At 39.4% G+C, this 15,742-nt stretch overlaps 1 protein-coding gene and 1 long non-coding RNA gene across 4 annotated transcripts in view; one reads left to right on the forward strand and one right to left on the reverse strand.

The window, feature by feature from the left end:
* The window catches only part of LOC136708293 (lysophosphatidylcholine acyltransferase 1), a 30,636-nt gene extending 26,293 nt beyond the window's left edge, over positions 1–4,343 (reverse strand). Inside the window, exons 1-2 of one of the 3 annotated variants that reach the window (XM_066682755.1) lie at positions 4,093–4,343; positions 2,481–2,841 (exon numbers count right to left, since the gene is read on the reverse strand). In XM_066682755.1, coding sequence (XP_066538852.1) covers positions 2,481–2,600 — 120 coding nt within the window. In that variant the 5' untranslated portion in view covers positions 2,601–2,841; positions 4,093–4,343. Of the gene's footprint in view, positions 1–2,480; positions 2,842–2,945; positions 3,223–4,092 lie in introns of those variants that run through there. The other 2 variants (XM_066682754.1, XM_066682756.1) reach the window with 2 other exon arrangements.
* LOC136708295 (uncharacterized) lies at positions 3,264–15,425 on the forward strand. The gene is made up of 4 exons (XR_010804339.1): positions 3,264–3,309; positions 3,394–3,708; positions 6,245–6,388; positions 13,745–15,425. It is a non-coding gene; the product is annotated as an uncharacterized lncRNA (long non-coding RNA).
* Positions 15,426–15,742: the final 317 nt, after the last annotated feature.

Raw genomic sequence — 15,742 nt, forward strand, 5'->3', positions numbered from 1 at the left:
CATTGGAAATAAGACGAAATCAACATAAATCAATAATGTAGGAGCCACTCATTCCAAATTCAGGATTGAACTTCTCTCAAAAGGTGTTTTGAAACAAAACACACTTTTCCAATAAAAGCAAAAAGGAGAATGACTTAATAGCCAAGAATTACCATAGGTGTGAGAACCTAGACAGATGATAACATGCATTGTATTTGCTCTCTCTATTTCAAAGTAAGTTTCCAGCAAGAGGACAAAGACATGAGCAAAAACCAAAGTTGTGCAAGCTTGAGGTGGATAGCTCCCCTCAGAAAATCAGGCATGGTACCTGTTGTATGAATGAAGAAATTAAAAAATGACAACCCATGAGGAAGCATAAAGATGCACTTTTTCCTCTTGGTAGTAGTATTCTGTTAGTTAGTCTGTCGTTTGAAGAGTCTAAGATGAAGCCTTACACCACTGACCGTCCTTGGTATCTAATCACTGTAGGCCTTGAATTGTGTTGCCTTAATTAGCAGTAGTGGAGCTTAGGGGATTTTGGAGCTATTCAGGCAGTCGACCTGAAAGCCCAACCATAAGATATTGTAATTCAAAAAAAGTGGTCCCAGGAAGCCAGTTCACTTCATGTTAATTGTTTCATTGCAACTGAAAAGAAGGCATGAAACCCTTTGGATGTGCTGGTGATTTGCAATTCTGCAAGAGTTTGAATAGGTCAGAGTTTGCCCTGTTGCATTCCCATATCATGGTAGCGCCATAGTTTAACTGAAGTTTAATTATGAGTCAGCATTTGTCAGGTAACCTCTGCATGTTAAAAAATAAATAAATAAATAATAAAAAAAATAAAACCATCAACCTGAAACTAGCTTGCTATCGGTCAGCTGAGCCATTATCACTCCATAAAAATTAATGTTACTACACACTGAAAACAGAACATCTACCGAACAAAGTAATGATTAGTACTTTAATGCTCTCACTTCAGAGGACGTGTCTACTCAGACAAATAGCGTTAGTGACGTTGTAATCTGGGTAATCAGAACCAGAGAGGGATTAAACGTGTCTCTGCCCATCATGCCAGCCAAGACATGCCATTCTCTCTTCAGAAACGCTCATAATTTCACCAAAGATCTTCCTTAATGTTCGTGAAAATATCAGAATAAATCTTTATTAACGACATAACTAGGCTTAACTAATTTTTTTACTTTTACCTAAAAAATATTAAGAACTCATTGCACTGCTCTCTAAAAACTAGCTACTTTTCTCAGGATGACAGGTGATGTTAATATAAATATATAATCCTATCAGATTTGTCCTCCTCTGCGTAAAACCAATAATTTCACCATGTGGTGTCTCTGAGTAGAGTAAAAGTCTCACAACATATGTTCTTTCCTCAGTGAGGGCTGCTCCCCGCCTTTTCCACCCCACACTGGAGCAACAATCCCGTCTAACACGACATTTATGAGAAATAATATCAGCTAATGAACAAGATCCGGTTTCCAACGTTCAGTTTAAGTTAGGACCGAACAGACTTAAAAACAACCTTAAGTGACCTTCTTTCCAGTAAGTTAAAGTAAGGCTAGCTAGCAACCTATGATAGGCCCTTGCCAAAATGTAACGGAAAACACACTGAATAAAACATAGTTCTACATGAAATCCTACGGAACGCAAATGAGAACACCACATCTTTTAACAAAACGTGGCCATCCTTTAAATGACGCATATTCATTAACGCGTGTGATTGAGATACAGGGTTAACTCGGTTAACCTAGTAGCTCCGTTAGTGCTAACTGTTAGCCACGAGGCTCCGCGGCTAACATTCAATGGATTATTCTGAAACCAAAAGAAAACCGTTAATGAAATTAAATTTAACGCTAGACACAAAACTGCTAAAATCGAGGCGAGTTGAAGGTAAATAAAAGACAACTCAAACATATTTCTCTAATATACTTGTTAGTGCTTGCATTTGTCTCTATTCTATATTTTGCCATCCATCTATATATATATATATATATATATATATATATCTCATTACATATACATACACACGTGCTGGAACAAAATAAGGAGTAGTTTTGCTTTTTAAGCCTTTAATAAAACGTAAGGTAAAACCACCATTGTCCTGTTCAGACCTTTAATTCTCATTCAAATATTCTGCAGAGTTTTACAATGACGAGCAACAGCTATAAACAACAATGTCCAAACCACTGTACAGACTAAAGGAAAATCAAGATCTGTGGATCTGGATGGTTGAGATGTTGATTATGGCCTCCCCAGCTCCTTCAGGGCTCATTAATAGTTCTGCAATTAAAGAGCAACAGCTATATTCATTTTAAAGCAGAGTCCATTTCAGTGGCCTGTTAGGGCTAAGGCGATATTTTGCATCAGAGGAGGATAAACGGTGAACGAAAACACCCCTCCATATGTCTAATAGATATAGAGGCCGCGATGCAGCACATGTCTAGCATGAAAGACTGCTGAATAAACGTTTTTTTTTTTTTTTTTACCTGGAGTTTCTGCCACGGACTGAAGCTCAGGTTATGGACGAAGGGGTTGGTGAAGGGGAGAGCCAGCTCCTTTCTCCCGGCTCCGTCCGACGAGCTCCTTCTGCTGCCGGCCACCCTCATCTCGTCCGTGGGTTCCGTGGGTTTATGCGTGTCTGAGCTCCGGCACTGTGCGGATCATGTGGTGAGAGCGAGGCAACGTCGATACAGTACTGATGCAGGCCGGAGAGACAGGCTCACGGCGCCAGAAACACACAGATTACACACAGGCTCACCCAGATGGACCTAGTGAATAGATCCTCGATTCTTTCACTGAATCGATTCTTTCAACCGCACGTCTTTACGAATCAGTCAAACCGACTCACTGTAATTCATAAACAAAGTTCAGTGTATTACTATCTACTTCACGTGAAAGGAGTACGAAGATTGACAAAAGACTCTAGTTTTCCTCCAGATACAATAACTTACATTTTGTAATACTATAATATCCTGCCCTGCTCGCTAGTGGAGTCGAACCTTGAATGATGCTCCAACTTGCTTAAACTTGCTCCAGTTCTTATTTACAGCATTTTAATTAACATATTCCTAAACATTGTATGGCTTTGCTATCGCTATTTTATTTATTGTTTGCAATTTACATTAAACTTCTCAAATGCCTCACTTAAAACCAAGGCGGCAGATCTCTTGATCTGTAGATCATACACTTCTACAGCTGCGTGGTAAAATGAGTTGGAGATCAGCGGCTCACAGCCGTTCAAATCAAAACACTGGACCGTTCTAAACCGTTATTTTATTCCACACGCTGTTGAAAGCGGTCGTTTAGTCTCTTCTGGTAAGAACAATATTTATAATATGTAGCATAATAAACTTACAATATTATAACCCCTGGTAATTAAAATGTCGTTATGTGTTCAAGGAAACTTGCCCCGGAGAGACACAGTGGAGGAAGGCACAGATGATGAATATTGTGTGTAATGTTGTGTGTGTACGCGAGTGAGAAAAAAAGAGAGCGTTTAATTATTTAGTACGTTATAAACATATAAACCATAAGATTAAAACCACTCCCAAGTCATGTAAAAACACCTGTTAACGTCCGCGGGACAGCAAATCTGATCCGCCTCATGATGTAGCTAGTAGCTAGCTGTACCAACTGCTTAAAACGGGGACGTTATTTGAAGACGTCAGAGAAAGACGTCGTCTCAACGTCTTTTCAACTGACCTGTGCCCACTGGTAAGAAAGATTGGAACTTGTTACTAAGGAAATTGTATTTTTCATTCAAACATGCTGTTTTTGTTTTCATTCTGAGGTTTAAAACCCTTTAGATACGCAGTATGAAAGACCACATTAACATATAAAACCTAAGATTAGCTTAAAGGTTGTATAGATCAGTGCTGTCATAACGCAGTTGTATTTCATTTAAATTAACTGAAAGACAACATATAAAGACCACTAGAGTATTATATGTTTTGAGTTTTCGTTTAGTAAATATTTTTGATACCTTTAAAGGAACACTAGGTACAATATCTCCTGAAAATCACAGCTTCATAAACATTATAATGCTACACTGACTTGTATAGTCTCTGTTACTTTCCACTCAGAACTGCAGAAACTTACACATTTTTGAGGACGGTAGTAAACCCTTCCCTTGGTTTAAGGAACTGTAAAAAATGAATTAACCTCTTCAACTGTGTGTGCGCAGTGTTCCTTTAACATCATATTGTGTTTGTATGCTACAGAAATATTTCATTTGTTCATTGAGTGACTCGTTCTAATAGAATCACTAAAATGAGCCGATTAAAAGAACCGATGCGTCCATGATTCAGATGTCTATAACAACGCCTGCGCTGCTGCGACCCACGTATAGAACGCATGCGCCGTCCAAGTGAATGAGAGGGTGATTATCTTCACTGAGTTGTATTCAGTTGGTTGTTCTGTTAATTTACTTGCTTTCCTGTTAATGTTATGTCATATATAAAACAAGTGTCCACTTAATACTAGCCATTCATTATGTAGATGCATATTTTGTGTTGGACATCCTTCACCCTTTCATCAATGTTTGTCTTCTGGCCACAAATTAGTTTTTCGCGTTTTCGGTGTGGATGGGGTATCAGACGTTAGACCATGTGTGAATCCTTCAGCAGCCTCATACCGAAGAGAAAAAAAGAGAGGTTTCAGGCCTAATTATAAAGTCCGTTACAAAAGGTTATCATAGGTAATTAAAACAATGCTTGGTGTTCAAGGCACTAAAAAAAGCTATTTAACTTGTTTGTGACTGAGACGGATACACATGGCGTTATAGTGTTTTAAGGCTATGTTGCCATCTTGTGGTTGATAAAGAAATCAAAGGAGGCGCTAGACCCGCATGCTGCCATCTAGTGTTGTGTTAGTTTAATTAAAACAGGAATAACTGAAACCCCTTGTAACTTAACACGATATTTAAGGTATCAAGTGTGGTGATGCCATCTAGTGGTACATACATTATATTATATAGAACTTTCAGCTCTTTTTTTTCTGAAGAAAGGCCAAGTTAATTAAATAAATAAATGAATGAATAAATAAATGAATGAAAAATAACACATATTTTGCTTAAGATTACTATAATATGTTCATATATATTTTGTATATGTAGATATAGGTAAACAATTATTCTACGTGTGGTTGATGCATCAGCAGAAATATTTACAAAACGTAGTATAACCCCTGTTTCAAGTAAAAATATTTATTTATTATTTAAAAGGCAAGTTTGGACTGTACTTGATCTTCTACAATACCTGGGACATTAATGAGATAATAGTATGGAGAGCCCACTATGCTACATGTCCTGTGTTTTATTTTAATAACTTGGATAGCTAGTTAACTGCATGGGAGATAAGTTTACAGTAAAATTTTGTCAATACTCACTAAAAAACGTTTATATATATATATATATATATATATATATATACAATAATTAAATGATGTATAATGTTACTGCCACTGCTTCCATCTAAACATTTAAATGCATCTTGCTCTAAAACCAATTAAAATTAGTCTTTTTCAAGCTTTGCTGAAAAACCTTATTTTTCTACATTAAATTTGGACTTAATTTTGATCTAACTGTGATGTCTGATCTGCTCAGTCTAGTGAATAAATTCTCAAAATTCTACAAGTTCTCTACACTGGACTAGTTATCAGTTTGTTAAATTGATCAGAGACGTTTACCTGCATTTGTTTCTTTTTTAAGGAGAGATGTGGAGCCAGGACACCCCTTTTAACTAATTAAAAGCCAAGTAAATTAGCTGGTGTGGTTTATAAGGAGTCTCATGAGTTTAAAGCCTTGGCTTAAAAATAATTTTAATAGCTCAGTGTTGAACAGTTACATGTTGTAATGTAATGGGTGCTGCGCATGTTTAAGATTACCTGATACATTTACATCAAATTTGCATTCTTATATAATGATATGAACATAAATATTTACAAATCAATCCATTTAAGGTCAGATCTATACAATCCTTTTATCAGTGAGGTCCCACGTGTATTACAGCAGTACTGTGTGGTTCAAGAGGGAGCTGCCGTGGAAAACAATGGCATATGTTGAGGCCTCTTTGTTGTTTTCATTTGATTCCTTTTTACCACTGCTGCAGCACATCATAACTCTAAAGATCTTGTCTCTGTGACGTAGTTGGTAAGTAAAAGAGCCCATTTTGATGACTTGTCAAGGCTTGTTTTTTCACTGCCTTGTCTGAAGTATAAATGTATAATATGTTTGACTAAATTATGTTTGCAGATTACTTCATCCACATTATCCAAACACACATCCAGGACAGGAAGAATAAGTGAACAACATTCTCTTTGCTCTTCCTATAAATGCGAACCAGACCAGGCTGGCCTTGCTTAACCCGCATCCTTGCCCGCTGGAGTGGAAAACACGGTAGTGTATTGAGTTATAATATCATACATCCTCTCCTACAACAAACTGGCCCACTAACCTTCCTCATTTTCACAGTCTTCTGCGTCTGTGTTATTGGAGCCTGTGTTTTGTAATTGCAAAGTGTCAGAAACGAGTCACCTGCTGCTGAGTGTCCCTCAGCTTCGACCCGCGTTTTTACACGGAGACAGTGCTGTCAAAGCTAGCCTCAGGCTTCCCGGATAGGGTCGTGACATTTGCATATGGCGAGCATCGCTGAGGCTGGATTAATGGCAAGGGAAAGGGGGAGAGCTGGTGGAAGGAAAAAAAAAAAGGTTTCCCTTTCCCGCTCGCCACTGCTGAAATTAAAACGGAAGAAATGCAATTTAAAGACATGAAGTAAACAATCACCTAACACTTGTTTCTGCCGCGGACACAATTTCCTGGGCCTTGTCCAATTCCGTCATAGCCCAGGGGCCAGTGCATTTTAACATGTGGTTCTACACCACTGATTAGAATTGTAATTCAGGTGTAAAATCAATCCATATGACATTTCGGAGAATGAAACATCGGGGGTTTTATACAGCACCAGCGAGCTGCCCGTTTCCCTACTGATGGAAAAAGTCGGAAAAAAATGACAAGCTATTTGCTGCTAGTACAGCAACACACAAATTGTCTCCCAACAACTTACAGGACTAGTTTTAGTTGTAAAGCAATAGATAACAGATGTGAGCTCAGTAATACAATATTTATCTCAGGAAGATGGACTCTTTACCACTGTACATTTCAGTAAACGTTAAAATCTCACACGAATTAAAAGTAAATAGATGCAAGCTTTGATTTTCTACGTGACAGTCCAAACTATCAAATCCTGATCATATATTTCATGAAAACAAAACACTTATTGGGCATTTCACAGGTATCTGAGTATAAGCAGGGACCTTTATAAGTCATATATTTATAAGTCATATATGATTACTTAAAGTCAATTGATCTCACTTTTGTGTGCCACTAAGAAGAACAGATGCAAAATAATTGGTGTGCGTGAGTTGGAGAGTGATGCACTTCACTTTTAACGTCCAATTACCCAATAGTGCTAGGGTGTTTGGAAATAATATCAGACGTGGGTTAATATTAATGAGAAGGTGAAGTCTTTTTCCACATTCACCACTGAGCCCCACCCTACACACACACACACACACACACACAAAGGATGTTGGGTGACAGACAGACTATCTGTTTTTCTGAGAATACTGCATTTTCTGGCTGTCAGATGAATGCAGACCTTTTCCAGACACACTCAGCAACAAACAGAAACATGCATTAGCTTTAGGCTGGACTTAGTACATCAGTCTTCCCCCCCCCCCCCCCCTTAAATATATGTTTGTTTAGTTCTAACATGGTGCAGAGAACATTTCTTCATACAAAGACATTTTTATACATACAAATTTTCTAATATGTATTTCATTAGCAAACACCTGCCTTTTTTATTTTGACACTGAATCCACAAAGAAAATGAGACAACATAAAAAATTTGACTTTTCTTCATTGCAGAGCATTACATGGAAACTTGGCCTCTGTATTTAATCCCTTTGTGGCAGTGAAAACACACACACACACAGGTCATTAGGGGCAGTGAAGGACAGGAGGCCATTTCAGTGCCCAGAAAGCATTTGGATGTTGCTTGGCACCTCAACTATGAATGCTGAGGGTGGAGACAGCACTATTCCTTTATTTCCCATTCCAACCATCAATCCTTAGAACCCACATCTCTTACCTTTAGGCCACAGCTGTATGCCTACATCACTTGCCTGTAGGCCACAGCTGTATGCCTACATCACTTACCTGTAGGCCACAGCTGTATGCCTACATCACTTACCTTTAGGCCACAGCTGTATGCCTACATCTCTTACATTTAGGCCACAGCTGTATGCCTACATCACTTACCTTTAGGCCACAGCTGTATGCCTACATCTCTTACATTTAGGCCACAGCTGTATGCCTACATCTCTTACCTTTAGGCCACAGCTGTATGCCTACATCACTTACCTTTAGGCCACAGCTGTATGCCTACATCTCTTACCTTTAGGCCACAGCTGTATGCCTACATCTCTTACCTTTAGGCCACAGCTGTATGCCTACATCACTTACCTTTAAGCCACAGCTGTATGACTACATCTCGTACCTTTAGGCCACAGCTGTATGACTACATCTCTTACCTTTTAGGCCACAGCTGTATGCCTACATCACTTACCTTTAGGCCACAGCTGTATGCCTATATCTCGTACCTTTAGGCCACAGCTGTATGCCTACATCTCGTACCTTTAGGCCACAGCTGTATGCCTACATCTCATACCTTTAGGCCACAGCTGTATGCCTACATCTCGTACCTTTAGGCCACAGCTGTATGCCTACATCTCGTACCTTTAGGCCACAGCTGTATGCCTATATCTTGCACCTTTAGGCCACAGCTGTATGACTACATCTTTTACCTTTTAGGCCACAGCTGTGGCCTAAATCTTGTACCTTTAGGCCACAGCTGTATGCCTACATCTCGTACCTTTAGGCCACAGCTGTATGCCTAACTCATCACACATTTGTCTTATAAGGACTGATATTTTTCAGTAATCTGTAACTGTTATTTTTTTAACATAGTGATATAATCATGGGTAAATATTCATGTTAAAACAGCATCAAACCTGTTTATATTATTGCATGCATTTTCTGAAAGCTTATAGGACCACGGAAATACTATTCTTTTTATTCCATCTATTAATTTAACTAATCTGAAATGTTTACATTAGCAGTTTTTCAAAGTATTTTTTGTGCAAGTCCATGACAAAGCCTTTCATTAGTGCTTAGCTCTGATAGTAAAGTCGTCTGAAGGACAAAGATTGCATCTATTTCTTTGTGATAGTTCTGAGTGGATGGATGTGCTCATGAGATGAGACTGTTTCCCTTTTTTTGTGGCTTTTTGAAGCCAGTACTTGCTGGCAGCAAAGCCAAGTGCTCTGTATGTCACAGGCAGGTGCTGCATACTGCAGACAGGACCCCAGAAAAAGGAAAGGAAAAAAAAAACATGGCCTGCTCTTTGAAACTCATTCGATCCTTTGGAAGAGCACCTTCGACGTCCTCAAAGAGATATGAGAACGATAGAGGGTAACCCGAACCACAGCGTGCGCCGGCATGGCTGTTGTTAGACAAGAGGGATCTTTGTGGTGAACACAAGTGCTTGGCTGTCCTCTAACATGCCTGTCTGTCAATGCCAGCCTCCCCGAAAAACACCTGTATGCTGTAATTTTAAACGGCCCAGAAATGGCAAACCGCTTCGTCGGATTACACAGTGCGACAGGTTGCTCCATTTGCTCTCTGCAGGTGTCACAGAAAAGCGGCTCAGATGAAGAAGGCCTAACCCAGGGTCAGAGCGGTGGTTCCCGTACCATTTGCAAGGCTGTATGTCAGCAGTGGATGTGTTTGCATACCTTTTGACGTAGCTGTCTGCAGTGGTTCACTAGCCTTGACCAAGCCTGTCTAGAAACTGGAGATGATGATCAGTTGTATTTGATGAAGAAGCATGAAACTTCAGAGCACCGTGGTTTAATCCTCTCAGGGTTTTTGAGTACAAATGCAGTGAGCTCTCAATGAGGCAGCAAATCAGCTGTCACACGTGTAGGATTAAAGCATGGGAGTGATTTATAAAGCAGGAGTGTGAAGCTTTGGCTTATCAACAAGATAATCCCAATTAGTTCAACGGATGATTTGTTTGATGAGATGTTTCAACATACTGCAAAACATTCCCAGAATAACACTGCTGGGGAGTAACGTGTGTGTTTGTGTGCATTATACTTCTACCTTTATGTCCAGTTAGACACTCATGACTAGATGCTTTGTGTACTGGACATCACTGACCTCAACAATGGGACTAATATGTAAAAACTTGAGCACTATAATATACACAAAATACCACGCTACTACTGTGTCAATGCCAGGGCCATTCTGCAACTGGTCAACGAAGTGGTCAAATCAAATAAAATCTGTCAACAGCCATATTTTGGTCGATGAATGAGGTCGAGAGAGTAGCTGATGTATTTGTTTTGCATGACAACAGATGGCCAACCTGCATCTGAGTACATATAGTGGACCTATGATGTGGGTGGAGCTTGTAAAGTGGTCAGTAGTGGATAAGAGTTTCAAATGAAGTAAATGGCAATTTTCTAGGCATGTTAGTACATGCCAGGCTTTCTGTCCAGCATCAGTAGTGATATATGAGAAACGTATATTTAACTTAGTTTCATTCCATTCCAAATAAACACATTCTTGGGCATTACTATGTAGGAATTATGATCTATGTCTTTTATGTTCTTAAGATTACATTTATAGTATTTATTAGTCAAGCTTATCCAGAATATATTTCACATTAAAAAAGTTACAGAGAAAGATGAACGTGGCATTAGGAGTCTTGCTCAAGGACTTTTATTGTGGAGCCAGTATTTAGGCAGAGAATTAAATTCAAGTGGGAAGGGGTGTTATTCACTACACCCCCAGAACTTTTGGCAGGTTTGCTCTAATGGTGTAAAGCTTGAAACCATTACAGTGTTACTCCCTTCTGTCACATTCCTGCTCCCTCACTCCTGCCATGTCACTTCCCAAAGTACTTTTCAAACATCATTCCCAACAGCAGCCCGGAGTACAGTTCAGTGCTTTCTTCAGACTATTGGCTCATAAGTTGGGAATGCAAGTGGAAGTGCTGCAGGAGGGAAAACGAATGCTGGGTGCTTGCAAAGTATCGACAGGGCTGAGTGTTAGCTGAGTGCGCCCTGATCTCCGTCTGCGCTTAAAGCCAGATAAGAACCAGGGCTATTGACCCCAGCATCATTTGTTATTTTAAGGTTATCCACCCTTGCAGGACTCAAGTGAACACCACAGCGCAGCCACTCCATCTCCTTTCACCTCTGATTTATTCCTTTTGTTGCGATTAAAGCCAGAATTATAATTCTAGACACTTTTTGCTATATATTTCAAATCTTCAATTATTATTGAAGTTTAATAATAGAGTTGTGTAATGTATCATTTGCATTCTGTTGTTGACAGGCGTGAGTCTGCAGCTAAACCTAAAATATCAAATAATATTCAGTACTAAAACATTCTTCTAGTTTTCACTTGTTTCAACAATTTTTGAGCAAAGCTTATCCATTACTAATGCCGTTGTAGTGAGGTTAGAACTTGTCATGGTGGTTATGTGCTACATTAACTTTCTAAAGATGAGAGTGGTAGAAGAACAAAGCATGGGAATCAAACCATTATCACTGGAAAGCTATTACTGCTTTTAAGTTGAGCTAATGCATTCTGTTACTCTTCACTGGCTGCAGTGACCTTGTGGTCAGTAGCTGATTTGAGGGACAAGCATAGCTGATCAAATCCACTTCAGGACATCTGTGCGTGCAATTAACAGGGGCATGGGGAACACGGCTGAGCGGTCAGTCCGGGCAGCTATTTCCACAATTAAAGAGCCGAATCAAAGCGCCGGCCCGGCGTTTGTCAGCGGACGGCCCAATGTCAAGCACGGCTGAAGAAAGAGGGCAAGCGCAGGCTCTTGCTTGACAAGGCAGATCAAAAAATATGCCTGAAGCCAAAAACAAAAGCTCTGATCGGGCTCAGAGTCTGGCACGGCCCACATTGGTCTTCGTTGGAAACGCAGGGAGGTGCCCTTCACTGCCTCCTCATCTGTCAACACTGCAACAAATGGGGCCCTCTTGGTGTAGAAACGATCCCAGAGAGAAACAGCAGCATTTCGTCGTAATGCACTGAGCATCTGTGGTGATGATGGCAGTATCAAAGTGCTGGAATTCCTCTCGCATTTCCTCCAGGAGGCAACCAGCATAGTGGACAAAAGACCCCTGTTATGTGGCGCTGTAGAACCACTAACTTCTACCTCCTACAACAAATGTATTGTGGTGTAGCTTGGTGACATGAGAGAGATTTCATTGTCAACTGAGCCTAAAACTCTCAAACAATCAGGTAACAATGTTAAACAGACTTTCAATATGGACCCAAATGCTCTGGAGTGAAATACCAGCTGCTTGGGGCTTTGATGTATAAATAGATTGAGTAAAAAAGGGGTTCCCACCTAAAAACTTCACCTAAAAGCTAAAATTCACCTAAAATGCCACTAAATATTGGCAACAGAAATTGAAAAATTTATTTCAGCAGTTATTGTTTTAGAGATTTGCAATATTTACTTTTAATTTAAATTTCTGTTTTGCAACTTGAAATGCATTAGGGTTTCAATGATGATTAATATTGTTGTTTCTGTATTGTTTTTATAATTGTATATATTATACTAACAATAATATTAACAACAAAACACATTTTAAAAGCAGTGATAGTGGTTCAAGATTTTGCATTTACAACCCTGAAATGTAATAGAATAAAACAAAATATTAGGCATCACACAGAATAAAAATAACATAATAATAATAATAATAATAATAATAAACACTTTCCAACACTCACTTTCACAATGGCAAGTGGTTTAGTACTGACTGCTGCCAGCTGGAGGAGCTCTAGTGATGTTCTTTTAGCTGTGGGGCAGAGAGAGTGGGAGCGCTTGTGTGTGTGTGTGTGTGTGTGTCTGGGTGACAGTAACTAGCCAAGCTCAGGCAACCCAGATCAACCCTGTTACTCCTCTGTGCTGCAGAAAGAAGAGCCCCATGGCTGGAACATTGGAGATACAATGCTGCTTGATAACTGAAGCAGTTGCTTCCTTTCCTCTGTCATCTATCAGGAAGGATAAACCCAGCTGGGTTTGTGTGTGTCTGCAATGTCAGGGACCACACTGACGCTAACAGAGAGCAACCTGTGCTGGGACTTGAACAATGATCATACTGTAACACACTGATCCTACTGTTATGCGTTTCAGCAAAACATGAGGTATTTCCATGTGTCAGAGTCAGGCTGATTTCGACAGTTTTATTTTGATATCGGTTCGTCTGGCCTGATGCCATCAAGATCAGCATATGTCACATGCATAGAATTATTTCACGACAGAAGCAACCAGAAACTAACGAATTTTGGGATTACAAGTCACTCTTTGGCAGGTTCTAATTAAACTAATTTATCCTTTATATTTTCACCTTGGATTGTTTGACTGAAAATTTCAAAACTTTATAACACCCTAAAATTTTAAATTAAAAAAATAATTAAGAGCCAAAGTTGGAACATTGGAATGACGTAAAGACATCCGTGTACACTGTCACTGAGGTGGTATATTTTGCTGTTATTGTGGTGGTACCCTCTAGGATACATATTCAGTACATTTAGTCAGGGAATATAATTGTACCATATTCTATAATAATTGTAGATTTTTTTTTTTTCTTGTAGATTATGTTGATTTCATCTCCAGGATTTATCCATCCATCCATCCATCCAATATCTGTAACCCTTATCCAATTCAGGGGCGGGAATACATCCTGGAGGGGGTGCCAGTCCTTCACAGGGCAACTCACACATTCACTCACACCTAAGGACACTTTTGAGTCGCCAATCCACCTACCAACGCGTGTTTTTGGACTGTGGGAGGAAACCGAAGCACCCGGAGGAAACCCACGCAGACACGGGGAGCACACTCTCCAGGACTTATGTAATTTTAATTTACACATTTCTATAACGAAAGATTACAAATATCCACCTCTCCTAGAGAATGTAATGTAACTTTTGGGGATCAAAACTGGACTTAAACCACTGTTGTACTTTAAAGGTACATTTACACTGTTTGTATCTTTAGTGAAAGTAATGTACCTGTATTGTAACTTTATTTTTGGACATAAGTTTTCCTCGTGATTTCACCAAAGCCACAATTTACTGTGTTTATATGAATTTTCATTTTTGGAACTGACCAAGTAAAAATAAAGTGTGATTAATGAGTAACAACAGGGCAGCCATATTGTTCAATAGTCAGGACCCCTGTAAGACCACCACATAGCAGATATTGTTTGAGTGGCGGATCATTCTCAACACTGCAGTTACAATGATATGGAGGTGGTGTGGTAGTGTGTGGTTAGTGCAAATGGATCCGACACAGCACCGTGTTTTTAAACACCATGTTAGACCCATTTACCTTCTTACTCCAACTTGTAGATGTAAAGTCAGAAACAGTGGTTCATTATTTCTGCAATGACCAGTTTAGGTTGGTCATCACCACATACTTATCAATACACTGCTGAGAATGAACCCCAGCCAAATAATTCCTGCTCTGTGATTGTCATGTGTGGGTCCTGACCACTGAAGAACAGAGTGAAACAGGGCTTACAAAGTATGCATAGCAATTAGTGGATTTCCATCTGTAATTGTAGAAATACCAAGTGCAGCTCTGGTCAGTGAAGCTGATAAAATGGACAATAAGTATAAAAACAAGGAGGTTGTCTTTATGCTATGGCTGATCAGTGTTTCCAGGTACTAGAAACTGGAAAGAAAGAACAAAACAACAGTCCAAATCAGGGGAACATAACCATACCTACATCTAGAAAGCTATAAGCAAATACAAGACACATTTAATAAGTCTTAATATAAAGTCACACAAACGAGGAAGGGCAATAGGAGTGACTGGATATACCCAGGTTTTAACATGTGGATTGTATGATCAAACACAGAGCTTCTTATTAATGCATTTTTAAAGGCACTCCACTAATAGGAACAACACCTTAAAGCTGAGATAACAATTAACTCTCCTTCATTTCTCTCTCTCTTTCCTTGTGTCTTGCTTGTACCTGACTTGCCCGTGCGAGTCTAAGGCTGTGACACGGGGGATTTGGTCCTGTCCACTTCTTACAGATTACACTGGCCACAAGACAAAAGGGTAAAGTGTTCTCTTTGTATTTGTTTGCAAGAAAAGAGGGTTTGTATCTCTCTCTCTCTCTCTCTCTCTCTCTCTCTCTCTCTTTGAGATTATCTCTAGAAGCTGCTACATGTCGTCCACTTTCTCACAGCTGGAAATGCTAATCATCAATCTTGCTTGTATTCCTTGTCTCTGTTGAAATGCTGATAGCTTCTGTGGCTTTTTTAACCTCTTATCAGTGAATAAAGGTGTTTTGTTGGTTTTATTTGGGTCTTGGTTCCTCATGTTTATTTATTTATTTATTTATTTGTTTGTTTGCCCAGTTGTCTTCCTAATTTAACTGCCTATTCCCCCGTTAGCTAGGACTCCTTTAGTCAAACAGTCCTACCAAGCTGGAATGGTAAAGACAGGCACATGCTTTCACTGAGATGTGGAGCAAGCCTCTGTTTCTTTTCAAACTACTGTTGACAGAGCTCAACACATTTGGAGGAGAAAATTAACTACTGAATTCCATAATGGATACACACATTAGCTAGCACGTCTAA

This window comes from Hoplias malabaricus, chromosome 10, assembly GCF_029633855.1.
Source record: "Hoplias malabaricus isolate fHopMal1 chromosome 10, fHopMal1.hap1, whole genome shotgun sequence".
NCBI lineage: Eukaryota > Metazoa > Chordata > Actinopteri > Characiformes > Erythrinidae > Hoplias > Hoplias malabaricus.